The sequence below is a fragment of the Rattus rattus genome, chromosome 8 (genome assembly GCF_011064425.1).
Source record: "Rattus rattus isolate New Zealand chromosome 8, Rrattus_CSIRO_v1, whole genome shotgun sequence".
In the NCBI taxonomy this organism is placed as follows: domain Eukaryota; kingdom Metazoa; phylum Chordata; class Mammalia; order Rodentia; family Muridae; genus Rattus; species Rattus rattus.
Genome location: NC_046161.1, coordinates 26,780,723 through 26,793,433, shown reverse-complemented (window position 1 = coordinate 26,793,433; position 12,711 = coordinate 26,780,723). Strand labels below are relative to the sequence as shown.

At 37.8% G+C, this 12,711-nt stretch overlaps 1 protein-coding gene across 4 annotated transcripts in view; it reads right to left on the bottom strand.

Annotated features, from left to right (window-relative positions):
* Zbtb44 (zinc finger and BTB domain containing 44) overlaps positions 1 to 12,711 on the bottom strand; it is a 43,236-nt gene that overhangs the window by 9,967 nt on the left and 20,558 nt on the right. For all 4 annotated transcript variants that reach the window (XM_032909632.1, XM_032909635.1, XM_032909633.1 and 1 more), the window contains exon 2: positions 10,250 to 11,323. In XM_032909632.1, coding sequence (XP_032765523.1) covers positions 10,250 to 11,267 — 1,018 coding nt within the window. In that variant the 5' untranslated portion in view covers positions 11,268 to 11,323. The remainder of the gene's footprint in view (positions 1 to 10,249; positions 11,324 to 12,711) is intronic.

The following is a 12,711-nucleotide window of genomic DNA, read 5'->3' as shown; positions in this document are numbered from 1 at the left end:
AAGCCATCCTTACATTTTCTAGTAATGAGTTAGTTAACTTAAAAAACTTTCCCACCTGAAAACATCTTCACTTTATTTTTTGAGACGGGGTCTCATGGAGCAGGTGGTGACTTATACCCAAGCCCTCAGAAGGTGAAGGCAGGAGCATCACAGCTTCTTATTTTTTGATACCTGAACCCCTGTATCCTAGGCTGCTCTTGAACTTATATTCCTGCCTGTACCTAGGATTACAGAGTAGGCCACTACGCCTGGTTTTCTGCAGCACTGGTGGTTAGGCCTGTAAGCTAGGCAAGCATTCTACCAATTGAGCGACATTCTATTCCTCACTTCCCCCCTTGAACTCACTGTATGTAGTAATCTGGATCAGCAGTGACTTTTTTTAGGATAACATCCCACAGACTTCTGATCTTCTCTCCCTTATGTATTTGTGTGTTTTCCCACACCCTGCTTTCTCTAATAGAGTCTTTATTTTTCCTGTCTGTCCAACAAAATATTAAAATGATTTGTTTTTAGACTTTTAATTCTTTTTTTTGCTAAATTTAATCTACTGCCAAATATTCACTGAGACTTTAATTTTGTTTTTAGCTGGAGTTTTTCTTCTAAATCTGCTGTTACTTCTTTGTGTATAATTTGCTCTCCAGTCACTGCTCAAAGTCGTTAACCGTGCTGAGTAAGTATATTTGTTAGAAACTTTCAATGGCTTTCTGGTCCCTTCTACTCCAGGTCTGTCATTTTTTCCTTGTCAATGCATCTCTGTTGCCTTGTTTCACTTCTTACCCTTGTTTGTGGCCTTGTTTTCTGTCTTTTAAAATCATTTATAAGGGACCAATTAACTGGGACTGAAGTAAATATAGTCTCTTCTGAAGCTTTATGTTTGCTTCTGCTAGGTTCTTGAATATGACTTGTGATTGCTTGGCTTGTCTACCTGTATAACCAAGATGACTGTACGTGCAAACGATCTAGTGGGTGACTGCTTTTCAGGAAGTGTCCCCACCCTTCTCTTGGATATACATGCAAATGTGTGTGTAAGACAGAGGTAGACACCTCACTCCTCCTGGAATGCACTCTATTATATACTGAACTCAACAAGATCTCTCACTTGAAACTAGAACTCACCAATTCAACTAGTCAGCCAACTTGCTCTGGAGTATGTGGGGGAGAGTGTCCTGTCTTCTTAAGCAACAACATATATGCCTCTACTCGTGGCTGGTTATATGTGGGTGCTGGGGGATCTGAATTCTGGCAAATGCTTTACTCACTGAACTTATCTCCCCAATTCCCTCCTTCCTTTTTGTCTGCCCACTGCCAAAGAGAGGACAAGCAGCAGGTTTAGCTCCAGTGATTCAGTCTTTTAAGGTGAATAACCTCTCTAAGATTGAAAAACATGCACTTTCTTGTTTAGAAATCTGGCCTCTAGGGGCTGGAGAGATGGCTCAGCGGTTAAAAGCACTCACTGCTCTTCCCAAGGTCCTGAGTTCAGTTCCCAGCAACCACATGGTGGCTCACAACCATCTATAATGAGATCTGATGCCCTCTTCTGGTGTGTCTGAGGACAGTGACAGTGTACTCATATACGTAAAATAAATAAATCTTAAAAAAAAAAAATCTGATTTCTATACCCTTCCCTCTGTGTTTGGAAAAGTATTCAACACTCGCATGCCACCCAGAGAGTCTATTTTTAGTTGTGTTTTTCTTAATAATTATGAGGCCCTTTCAGTGCAGGCTTGTTTGAGACAGGGATCTCATCTGGCTCCTGCTAGCCTTGAGTTCCTTATGCAGCAAAGGTTGGCCTTTAACTTATGAGGCTCTAGGCTCCTGCCTCCTCCTCTTAAGTGCTGGAGTACAGAATGTTGCTATTATGCCCAACTGAAAATCTGCTCATTTTTTAACTCTGTTAAGAGTTATAACAGCAAGATTTGATTTGCAATAGAAGACTTCATTTAATCTCTGAGAAAGAGAAAAAAGGAGAAGTAGAAAGGACACAGGAGGAACTTCTAGAGAGCTAGAAAAGCTTCTAGAGAAAGCTTTAAGAACTATTCCTCCTAGAAAAGAACAACAAACAGTCATGCTGTCTAACTTGATGCTTCTCACTGACTACTTCAAGGATCAAAACTTGAATAATGGTAAAGCCCTAAAGTGGAGCTGCTTCAACTTTCCATTTCTATTTAGCATTCTAAACCTTTTTGGAATAATCCACAGCCCAATGTATGATTTCTACAAACAGAAGGAAGGTATGGCATGTATACAGCATACAGCAAGGGAGGTTCTGTCATGGCAGACACCAGGCTTTCATAGTTCTTGTACAGCAGGTTCTTATGGCCAGTGTTCTTTAATGATCAACAGTAGCTTATTTGGAAGATTGCTGTTGAGAGTTATAAATGAGAAGCCATCTGGGTCACTGACAAAACTGTAGAGTAGATACTACAACACGGACAGCCAAGTCAGGGATCCCATGATGAACAGTAACTGAGAAACAGACCTGTGATGATGCTCAAGCAGGCGCCAGAGGCAGAGTCCAAGGCTTTTGAGTTCTGGACATCAGCACTTCTAAGTGGCTATATTCCTTGCTATCATAGACAGCTGGGATTTCTTGGCAATAGGCCTCTTAGGAACTAAGAAGTATATTACTTTTGGTTGGTGCTAAGGTTCACAGGCATGGCCTTAATGGCAGGCGATCTGTATAAATGAGTTTGAGGCCAGATTGGTCTACAAAGTCAGTTCCAGGATAGCCAGGGCTACACAGAGACCCTTCTCAAAAAACCAAACTCCCCCACCTCCAAAACAACAACAAAACTCAAAACCAACCAAAACAAAAAGAACCCAAAGAAAGAAAGAAAAAGAGAAAGGAAGAAAAGGGAACTACATAGTAACATTTCCAATTGTCTTGGTAAGAACTGGAAAAGTCCCTGATCATAAGACAGTATTAATGTTTATAGGTAGAAACTTGCAAAACAAAGGCAAAACCAGGTAAAGATAAGGGCAAGCCTTGCTTCTCATCATTAGACAGGTTACACTCCTAGGAGGGGTAGCATCTTGGTGAGGTAGAAATAAGAACTACTGGGTCTTGGTTTCTAGGATGTCAATAGCTTATTTAAAAAGCTGGTCAAGGTCCTGGAGAGATGGCTCAGCAGTCAAGATTGCTTCCTGTTCTTCCAGAGGACCTGAGTTCAGTTCCCAGCATCCATGCTGGATCACAACAGTCTGTAATTACAGCTTTAAATGTGATGTTCTTCAGGCCTCTACAGACAACTGCATACATGATACATACAATACACATAAAGAACAAAAAAGACTACTTCGACACAATAAAATGTCACTTATATCTTGGCCATTAAATCCTTAATTCAACAGATAGTAAGCATGCAAAAAATAAAAGTAGTTTACTCTTACCCATGGCTATCAAGTGTATCCAAAGCTAAAAATAAAATACCTCAAAGTTTCATCCATATTGTGGAAGTTTTAGTGTATGAACATATTACTTATATAACTATGAACATAAACTTAATAAACTTTTTCCTGATATGATAGTTTTTCTACCAATCACGAACCTGTGGTATGAACTAGAATCTGAATTAGATGACTTAACAACAAGCTGTACAAATTATTTATTGGCAATGTTTCTTATATTATTAAAATTTAATTTTAATGCAAGTTTTGGGTTGGAAGTATAGCATTCAGTGGTAGAGTCAAATTTACAAAAGGCCCTGGGTTCCATTTTGCTCTTAGAAGCCAGTGATGACAGCTGGGAATTTTGGACAGACTCTTCTTCAGTGAGACAGTAAAATTGATTTTGGTCACAATTAGCTTGATTTGGTAAGATCTGGCTTGTAAAATCAACCCACCCTCTTGACATAAAGAATGGTATACAAGGGGTTGGGGATTTAGCTCAGTGGTAGAGCGCTTGCCTAGGAAGCGCAAGGCCCTGGGTTCGGTCCCCAGCTCCGAAAAAAAGAAAAAAAAAAAAAAAAAAAAACAAACAAACAAGAATGGTATACAAAATAGCTTCTGTTGCATCAAGAACTCATCAGACACAGCAGCTCCCCCACCCCCCAAAAGACGGGTATACAGCCCTTTACTTATATACAGCCCTTTACTTATAGCCATAAAGTGGTACACACCTAGTACTACAATGGCATAGCCCTACACCCACCTTACAACTGATCTGTTTATCAAGGACAGGGCAGGCACCTCCTCCTTCTCAGTGCCCTAGGGCATCAGCCTGGCTTTGTTCTCCCCAAGGTTGAGAGCCCATCCACCTGGCCCCATTTAAACCTTCCTGTTCTAGCTTTGCCTTCTCACCTTGCAGCGGACTCCACTCTTTGTTTCTGCTTTCAAGTCTCTAGACTGTGGAAGCTGGTTCTTCTCTATGGCTGTTTTGGGTTCTTACTTTACCAGTACAGACTATTTCCATTTCTATCAGTCTACTTCTGAGACCTCTTCAACTCTGTTGTAGACTACTATAAATCATTCTGTAACACACACACACACACACACACACACACACACACACACACACACACTCACTCTCTCTCTCTCTCTCTCTTATTGTGTGCTGCAGGATATGAGAGATAATATTAATGATTAAAACTGGAATAAAAGAACTTGTATTCATCTTGACGGTTACCAGAGTAGGTGAGGCTAACCACTGGTAAACTGCTACCAGTGAAGCTGCGGTGTCTTGTGACACGATTATTATCAAATTCAGACATTGTCTTTAGTACAGTGTGTTAAGGACAAGAGGGCTGAAGAGCTAGTGATAGAAAACTTTTGCATGTGCAAAGCCGTACATTCACTGCCCAGTGTCAAAATGAGCAAAGGAAAAAGAAGGGAGGGAAAGAAGAACAAGCAGCCTTAACTCAGGACCAGACCAGACCCTCTCAGGAGTAGGCCTACAGCCCTTAGCTAGCCCATAGTATTGTTAGACATAACCTCACAAAGCATCAACATCAGAGTTACTCTGTCACTGTTATTAAATGTAAAAACAGAGCAGAAAAGTGCACTTTGAGACAGAACAAGCTGACTACAGTCACAAAAATATCCACATCCTTCTCCTTTCTTAGCCAGTAAGTTATAGACACTAGACTCATTTTAGTCTGCACTTCTAGAAGGTATTTATTGAGTTCAGTCATAAAATTATGCCTGCTTTCTGGTATCCATGGTACTAAGCAAACTGCTTCCTGGAACACTAGCTAAAATCACCTACCTCAGGCTTAACTCCTATAAGTTACCATCTTATCAAAAAACAAACAAACAAACAAACAAACCAACCTAAAAGCATTGTGGTGTATCTTCCTTGTTGCAAAGGAGCAATGATGTGAACGGCTCACTACAGCTGGTCTGTGGTGATAAGACTGACAGAAATAGTAGTCTAAGAGATTCTCTAGTTGCCATGTATTAGCTCTTTGAAAATACTGAAGATTGAAAATCCTTTTTGGGATGCAAACTGCCCTTGCCTGGAAGGTAAATTTATGAGCCAAGCACAAGCATTTCAGTGACTGCCCTTTGCTATTGGGTTTTGTTCCCTGTAAATAAGGTCTTTTACGAGTATTTTTGACTATGTAATCAGATACAAATTGTTCTTTGGTGAAATTGTTTTGTAGTCTTTTCAAAGACTTTTAAGTTAGTAGATAGCCAGTTACAATTGGGAATTTAACTTAGAATCTTATGATTCTAGTTGACGGATTCATGCTTCAAAAGACCTGCATGCTGCCTAAACTCTATCACAAACATGTAAGGAGCTGCTTTCAATAATATCAACTGCATCTTTGGAAATATTTTACAAAGTAATCTTTTGGTCCTCTGAAAAAGATGACTGAGTAAATTTGCCCTTGAACACCAGGCAAGTATTCCTCAGTCACTTTAATTTTAATGTAGAATTATAGAGTACAGAAATCCTTTACTAGTTCAGTGAACTGTAGCTTATCTAAAGCCATTTGTATTTGTTCTCAGTGAGCATAGATAATCAAAACTTTAATATAAATAACGAAGCACCCATCCAAGATTCATTTTTCCTTAAAATGTTCTACAAATCAATAGCCTGTGTTTAAAAACAAAAACAAAAACCTTAGGCTGACAAGATGGCTCAGTGGGTATAGGAGCTCACCACCACGGAGAATGACCTGAGTTCTAGTCCCAGAAGCCATTGTAGAAGGAGAGAACTGACCCCCACAAGTTGTCCTCTAACCTGCACGTGCCATAAATAAATGTAAACAACAACAAACCCAAAAACCTACTTTATTTTTACCTGTGTGTTCATGAATGCAGTAACTACAAAGGCCAGAAGAGGGCACTGGGAACTGAACCCATTCTGTGAAGAGTAGGAAGCATTCTCAATCCTGAACTACCTCAGCAGCCTCAGCCTTATCCTTCTGGATAAGAAGGTAACATAACAGATTTTTTTTTCTTTTAGATTTGTTGTAATTATTGTTTCTATTTACCCCATGTGCCAGGTATTAAGATTTTACAATCTTTTACTAAGTAAATTGGCAAAAATGGGAACCTTCAAATATAGGTAAAATTTCACTTGAATAAAATTCATGAGTAGTCAGATTTTTACTTCTTCAGAATCTCAGAATGCCTATTAATTAGGTATCAAATTTATCAGGCAGTAGAATGACAAGTTATCACTTTGGTATCAAGGCTTGTAGAAATGCTCTTCTGAAATACAGAGAACAAAGTGCCAAGAGTAGAACATTTATTGACTACTACAACATTCAAGGAATTTACTTTTTGGTTCATTATGGATTTATTTTAATGTAGAAATCTGTAGATGTAAGATGTTTAGAGTAATTAGTACACTTGATATGAAGGCAGAAAAAAAATCCACTTGGAGTTTATGGTATATTCAGGTCAGGTATTCCTATATTCATGCTATAGAATCCACAGTTATACAGGTAAAAACTCTTATATAACTTAAAAATTTTGTCTATTTATATTCATAAGTTCTCTATATAACCATGTTTAGTAAGACTGTTAAGGCAAAATATGAACTAAGTAAATATACTTGGAAGTAGAGAATGAAAATTTCAGTGTAGTTTAAGGTATTTAGTTAAATATTTGAATTTCTAAATTTTCAAATATTACTTAGAAGGTACTAAAATAGTTTTAAGAGTAAAGACTCAAAATAGCTTTGATCTGTGTACATTAAATACTTATTAGTTATATTTATTCAAATTACTCAAAACATTTGAATCAAACTCAAATATATAGAACTGTTTCCCAAAAGTCGATATCCTACCTTGGCTATTAAGAATAAGACCTTATTTGCAAATGGGGCCTTTGTGGGTAGACTCAAGTTAAAATGTCGTTATAGAAGACTAGGTGAGGGGGCTGGAGAGATGACTCAGTGGTTAAGAGCACTGACTGCTCTTCCAGAGGTCCTGAGTTCAATTCCCAGCAACCACATGGTGGCTCACAACTACCAATGGGATCTGATGCCCTCTTCTGACCTGCTGGTGTACATGCAGGCAGAACAATGTATACATAATAAGTAAATAAATCTCAAAAAAAAAAAGACTAGGTGAGGTCCTCCACATGCTCACTAAGGACAGATTTAGAGACAGATCTGGACACACAAAGAATGTCATGTTAAGATAGAACAATAAAGCTGCAATTTATAGGAATGTAAATGTCAGTTGCCAAGTATCAGAACTTCATGAAGAAAGGAAGGATTCTGATTCTTCCTGCAAACCTTTAAAGGGAGCAAAGATCTTTTGGCACCGTATTTTGGAGTTTTTGCCTCTGGGCTGTGAGGAAAATAAATTTGTATTGTTTCAAATTGCCAGGTTTGTGGTACTTTGTTGTAGCAGCCCTGGAAACTCAACGGTGAGTTAAAACACAAGAAATTAACAAAGCTATTATGGTTTTTGTTTTTTTTTTAACCTTTAGAGAGATCTTTACTATTGATTTTTTTTTAAAAGTAACTTCCCAATCCCGAATATAGGAATCACATAGTTTCTTAAAGTCCCAAATTCGTAAACATCACCAATCCCACCTTTGATTTGTGGCCTGACATTGCTTGGTCAGATTAAAGCAAAATTTACATATAACTGGTCCTGCTGATTACATTTAAAATGAGGCGCCTACCTTCTCTCACCAATATTCATAGTGCAGTTACTGTATGTAGATGAAAAAAATCCTATATACATTTTATAATTATCAAATTTTATGCCCTTAAGAAAGAAAAAATAACAGCACAAATTATCAACCATAAAATGTATCTGAATTCAGACAATATGCGATGAAATGAAATCCCGTTACTCAGAAACAATGAATACAATAGAAGCAGTTATTTCATCCTGAGTACTTACTTTTTCCTCACTGCACATACTCAGTATTACTATGCTGTATTGATTCATTGTTTATAAAATATAATTTAAAAAGTTTGTCTCTTGCTCTAACAGTTTTTGAGCCAAATCTCTTGCATACCAATATCAAATGCAAACTAATTCTCCTCAAGTATCTGCATACTTTTAACTCTTTAAGGCAGGCTTTTTAAGATTAGCCTATCTAAGGTGGGCAATACTCTTGCATGTTCACTATCCACTATGTTTTATTATTGTTGTTGTTATTTTTGAGATAGGGTCTTACTATGTAGAATAACAGCTGGCCTTAATTAAACTCACAGAGATCTACCTACCTGCATTCGTCTCCCTGGTAATGGGGTGAGGGCACATGGTACTAAACCCAATACTACTCTGCTCTAACTCTGTTCAAAGCAGTCATGTACTCAACAAATAATCATTTTCTCAGATTCTCTGTGGCTAAGGAAGACCATGTGGTATAGACTAACAGTTTTTAAAGAGCCTCTGGGAAACCTTAATAGTGCATTCTTGATTACAAGCACTATCCTTTTCTAGAACCTAAATCTCAGGATGAAGTGAACATTTTTAGAACTACAAAGCAAATAAGCCTACAGATGACTGATAAAGATGGGAAATTATATACAAGGGCCTAAAACACTGATTACATTGTAGATCCACATTACCAGTTCTAGACTTCCTATTTTAGATATCATGTAATTAAAAATAAGATCCTGTTTGAAAGGATCTGTTACCTGCAGTTGAACTAGTGTTCAAGGCTTTCTACAATTTGTTCTTAGCAGCTCCTTTGGACTTGCCACTCATTCCCCGCTGATCCATGTATCCCTGCTTTTCTGTACATCACTTTGCACTAGATTCACGATTACTATAACAATGCCTTTAACTTGTCTAACACAGGGTCTTTACTAGTTTTTTTGGTAGTAATTTATTGACATATCTGCTTCTCCATTTGGGCTAGTATCCTCTTTTTTATAAGAACAACAAATGCCTTCTTCTTACACACTGTATTATAAGAACAGTGTCTTCTCTTTATATAGAATCATGTTTGGCACACTGTTTAAATTTTCAATAAATATTTTGGGTTTTTTTTTTTTAAACATTTAAAGCCTGCAGATCTCTCTCTCTCTCTCTCTCTCTCTCTCTCTCTCTCTCTCTCTCTCTCTCTCTCTCTCTCTCTCATAATCGATCACAGGCTCCAGGGTTCAAACTTAGGGTCTCAGATATATCAGCAAATGCCCTTACCCATTTAAAAAAGAACAAAACAATAAGTGGATCCCCTACCCCATACACAGGGTCTAATATAGTTTAGACCTTGACTATGTAACTGAGAATGGAAGTGTGCTTACTATTCTGGCTAGTGCTAGGACTACAGCCCACATCATTAAAGAAATGCCTAACTTCTTTAAATAGATTTTCAAAGCCTATCTTCTTCTGTATTCATAACTGGGTGTGGTATATTCTTGTTATCCCAGCAACCATGAGTATGAGGCAAAAGGATCACCAGTTGAAGGCCAACCTGGACTACAATGCAAGACCCTCTCTTTAAACAAACAAAAGGTAATCCACAATTTTTATTTCTACTTTTGTCCCTTATATACTATTGAACTTTGTTCTTTCTCACGTGTAACTTGTTAAACACATACATAAAATTTATAGTGCTAATACTATTTTTTTAAAAACCCAATCATCAGCAAGATATGGCGGCTCCTGCCTTTGAGCCCAGTACTCTGCAAGCAGAGGCAGGTTGGACTTCGGTGAGTTCCAGGCCTGCCACGATTATTCACTGAAACCTGCCTCCAAAACAAACACACTCAATTATGTTTTAACTTGATTTTAATTATGATTTCTATAGAACTGAGCCCATAAAATAAAAACTTAAATATTTGAATTGACCATAAAAAGATAGGAAAATATAAGAAGCATTATACCTATAGAGGAAGACTGTGGACTAATCAGAAGGTCCTCTTGAACTGGTTCACTTCCAGGCACCGTCTGCTGATCACTCAGTGAGCTCTGAGATGCACTAACGGGCTGGGACACTTCCTCATGAACCTCCTCATCACTTAATCTTTCTACTTTGACCCGGACATCTTCTTCTGTACCTAGAGGCAAGGTAGTTTTTGTGCTCTCACAAGTCACATAGTCAGCCATCCTTCTACCTGCCTCGGATGGGCCAGGCAACTCTAAAGTCCGGGTATTTTCTGCCTGCTTTGCTTTCTCAGGCTGAATCCTCCTATCAATTCCAAAAGGGAAAGTCCATGGAAACGCTAAAGAAGAATCAACTGGCTGATTTCTATTTTCTGCATAGGAAGCTGAAGAATTCAGTACCTGGGGGGAATTTGTTTGTGTGCTACATTTTACAGGGCTCTCAGGAGACATAACAATGTAGCTTTTGCGTTTTCTCCGGGACTCTCGGCAGACAGGAATGGTCCTTTCCACAGCACTGCACTCGGAAGACACTGGAGAAATGCTTCCATCTCGAGAAGTAAAATTGCAGTTGGAACTATTTTCTTGTCCAGCATCTAGACCCTTTTCTGGTTGGCTATTAGGTGTATTCCACAAAATACTTGATTTCATGAACTCTGAGCATGTACTAGCAACACTAAACATTTGCATATAGCTGGCTGCTGCTAGAACATCAATAATATTTTCCGTGTTAATGGACAGAGTGGCTGTGTAAGCGTATTCCAGCAGAGGTATAAAGCCAGTCACTGTAACATGATGCAGATCCAACACATTTTTGTTCTCATCTTCTGTTTGGCCCACAAGTTTGGTTCGAAAGAAATCACTGCAAGCTGCTAGTACCACCTTGTGAGCCCGGAAGATTCTGTCCTGGACACGAATAGTGATATCACAAAAATGTCCGTCATTTCGTAGCATATTTAGTTTTCCCAGCATTTCCTGGCTGTGGGAAGAGGAGCTGTGAGTAAATGTTTTCACACCCATCTTTTTTCCCCCTCTTCTATTGATGTTCTTCAAGGATGCAATGAATCAGAATTACCCTAAAAAATACAAAAAAACAAAATATCAAATGACAGCTTATCAGTTGAAATCAACTATTTATACTATTTTCATATAGGCACTGTGCCAAATAAAAAGCCTAAAATAAGATACTGTGAGAGAAAAAATTCAGGTATGGAATGTATTAAAAATACATTTTGTATTCTGTTGTGATGTCAAATCCCTATAATCCTAGTACTATGAAGGTTGTGGCAGCAGGCTGCCACAAGTTCTAGGACCTCCTGTAAGTAAGTCTGAGGCCAGCTTGAGCTATAGAGTAAGATCCTGTGTCATATAAATAAAAATGAAGGCACTAATAATAAAAATACATTCTCTAAACCATCAACCAGTGGTTTATAAATTACTATATTAATGAGAGGCGTTTTAAAACAACAGTTAAATGACAATTATAGAGTCTTTTATGTGCCAGAAACTACTGTAAATATCTAACACATGATAATCTTTTGATTGTCAAAGACACCTTGGTCAGTAGGTATATAATTATTCCTTGTTCTAAATGTGAACAAGGAGCAATTATTATTAGGCAAGCATTATATAATAATTCTATCAAATATTTTATTCAGATAAATGTATAGGGAGAAATGAGAAGAGAAGAAGAAAAGATTTCAAGATTTTCAATAAGTCTACTGAATAATCTAATGACAGGAGACAAAACTGTTCCCTGTCTGACATCATGATAAAGGATAACATGTAATGAACCCTGTGCTATGAAGGTAAGAGAAATGATGCCATAGAAGTAATGACCTTGACCAGTTTTGAACCTGCTCTAGGAACACTTATTCTGTTATACGGATTAAAGAAGAAAGTCAATTAAGATATTTAAAGACAACAACTAAAAAAACCCTGCTCCACAAACTCTTAAGTACAAGTAATCACAGGTAGACAGAATAGTGCATGCCTGTGATCCTAACTAGCATTTCGGAGGCAGTAGCATTAGAAAAATTACCACAAGTTCAAAGCCAGCCTGACATACATGATGAGTTCCATCCCAACTACAGCAAGATTCTATCTCAAAAACTCAAAACAACAAACCCAAACTTAAAAACAAACAAACAAAACCCCAAAGTAATCACAAAGAGATAATATAGTTAGGATTGATCTAGGCACAAAATAATTTGATAATAGATTGATAATTTTTCTCTCACACAAACAGGTCATTGCTATATGTCAATAAACTGGCCACTTGTTTTAAAGCTGGGCCAGCAAGAATGACTGTGTTGATTTCAGTCACGTGGTTGACAGCAGAAGAATGACTTCAGAGCAAATGACACTTATGACCCAGGGACAATCTGCATGATACACAGGCATTAAAAAAAAAAAAAAAAGAAAAGTAAACATTGTAGTTTGAATGCTAAGAAGAGACCACTTC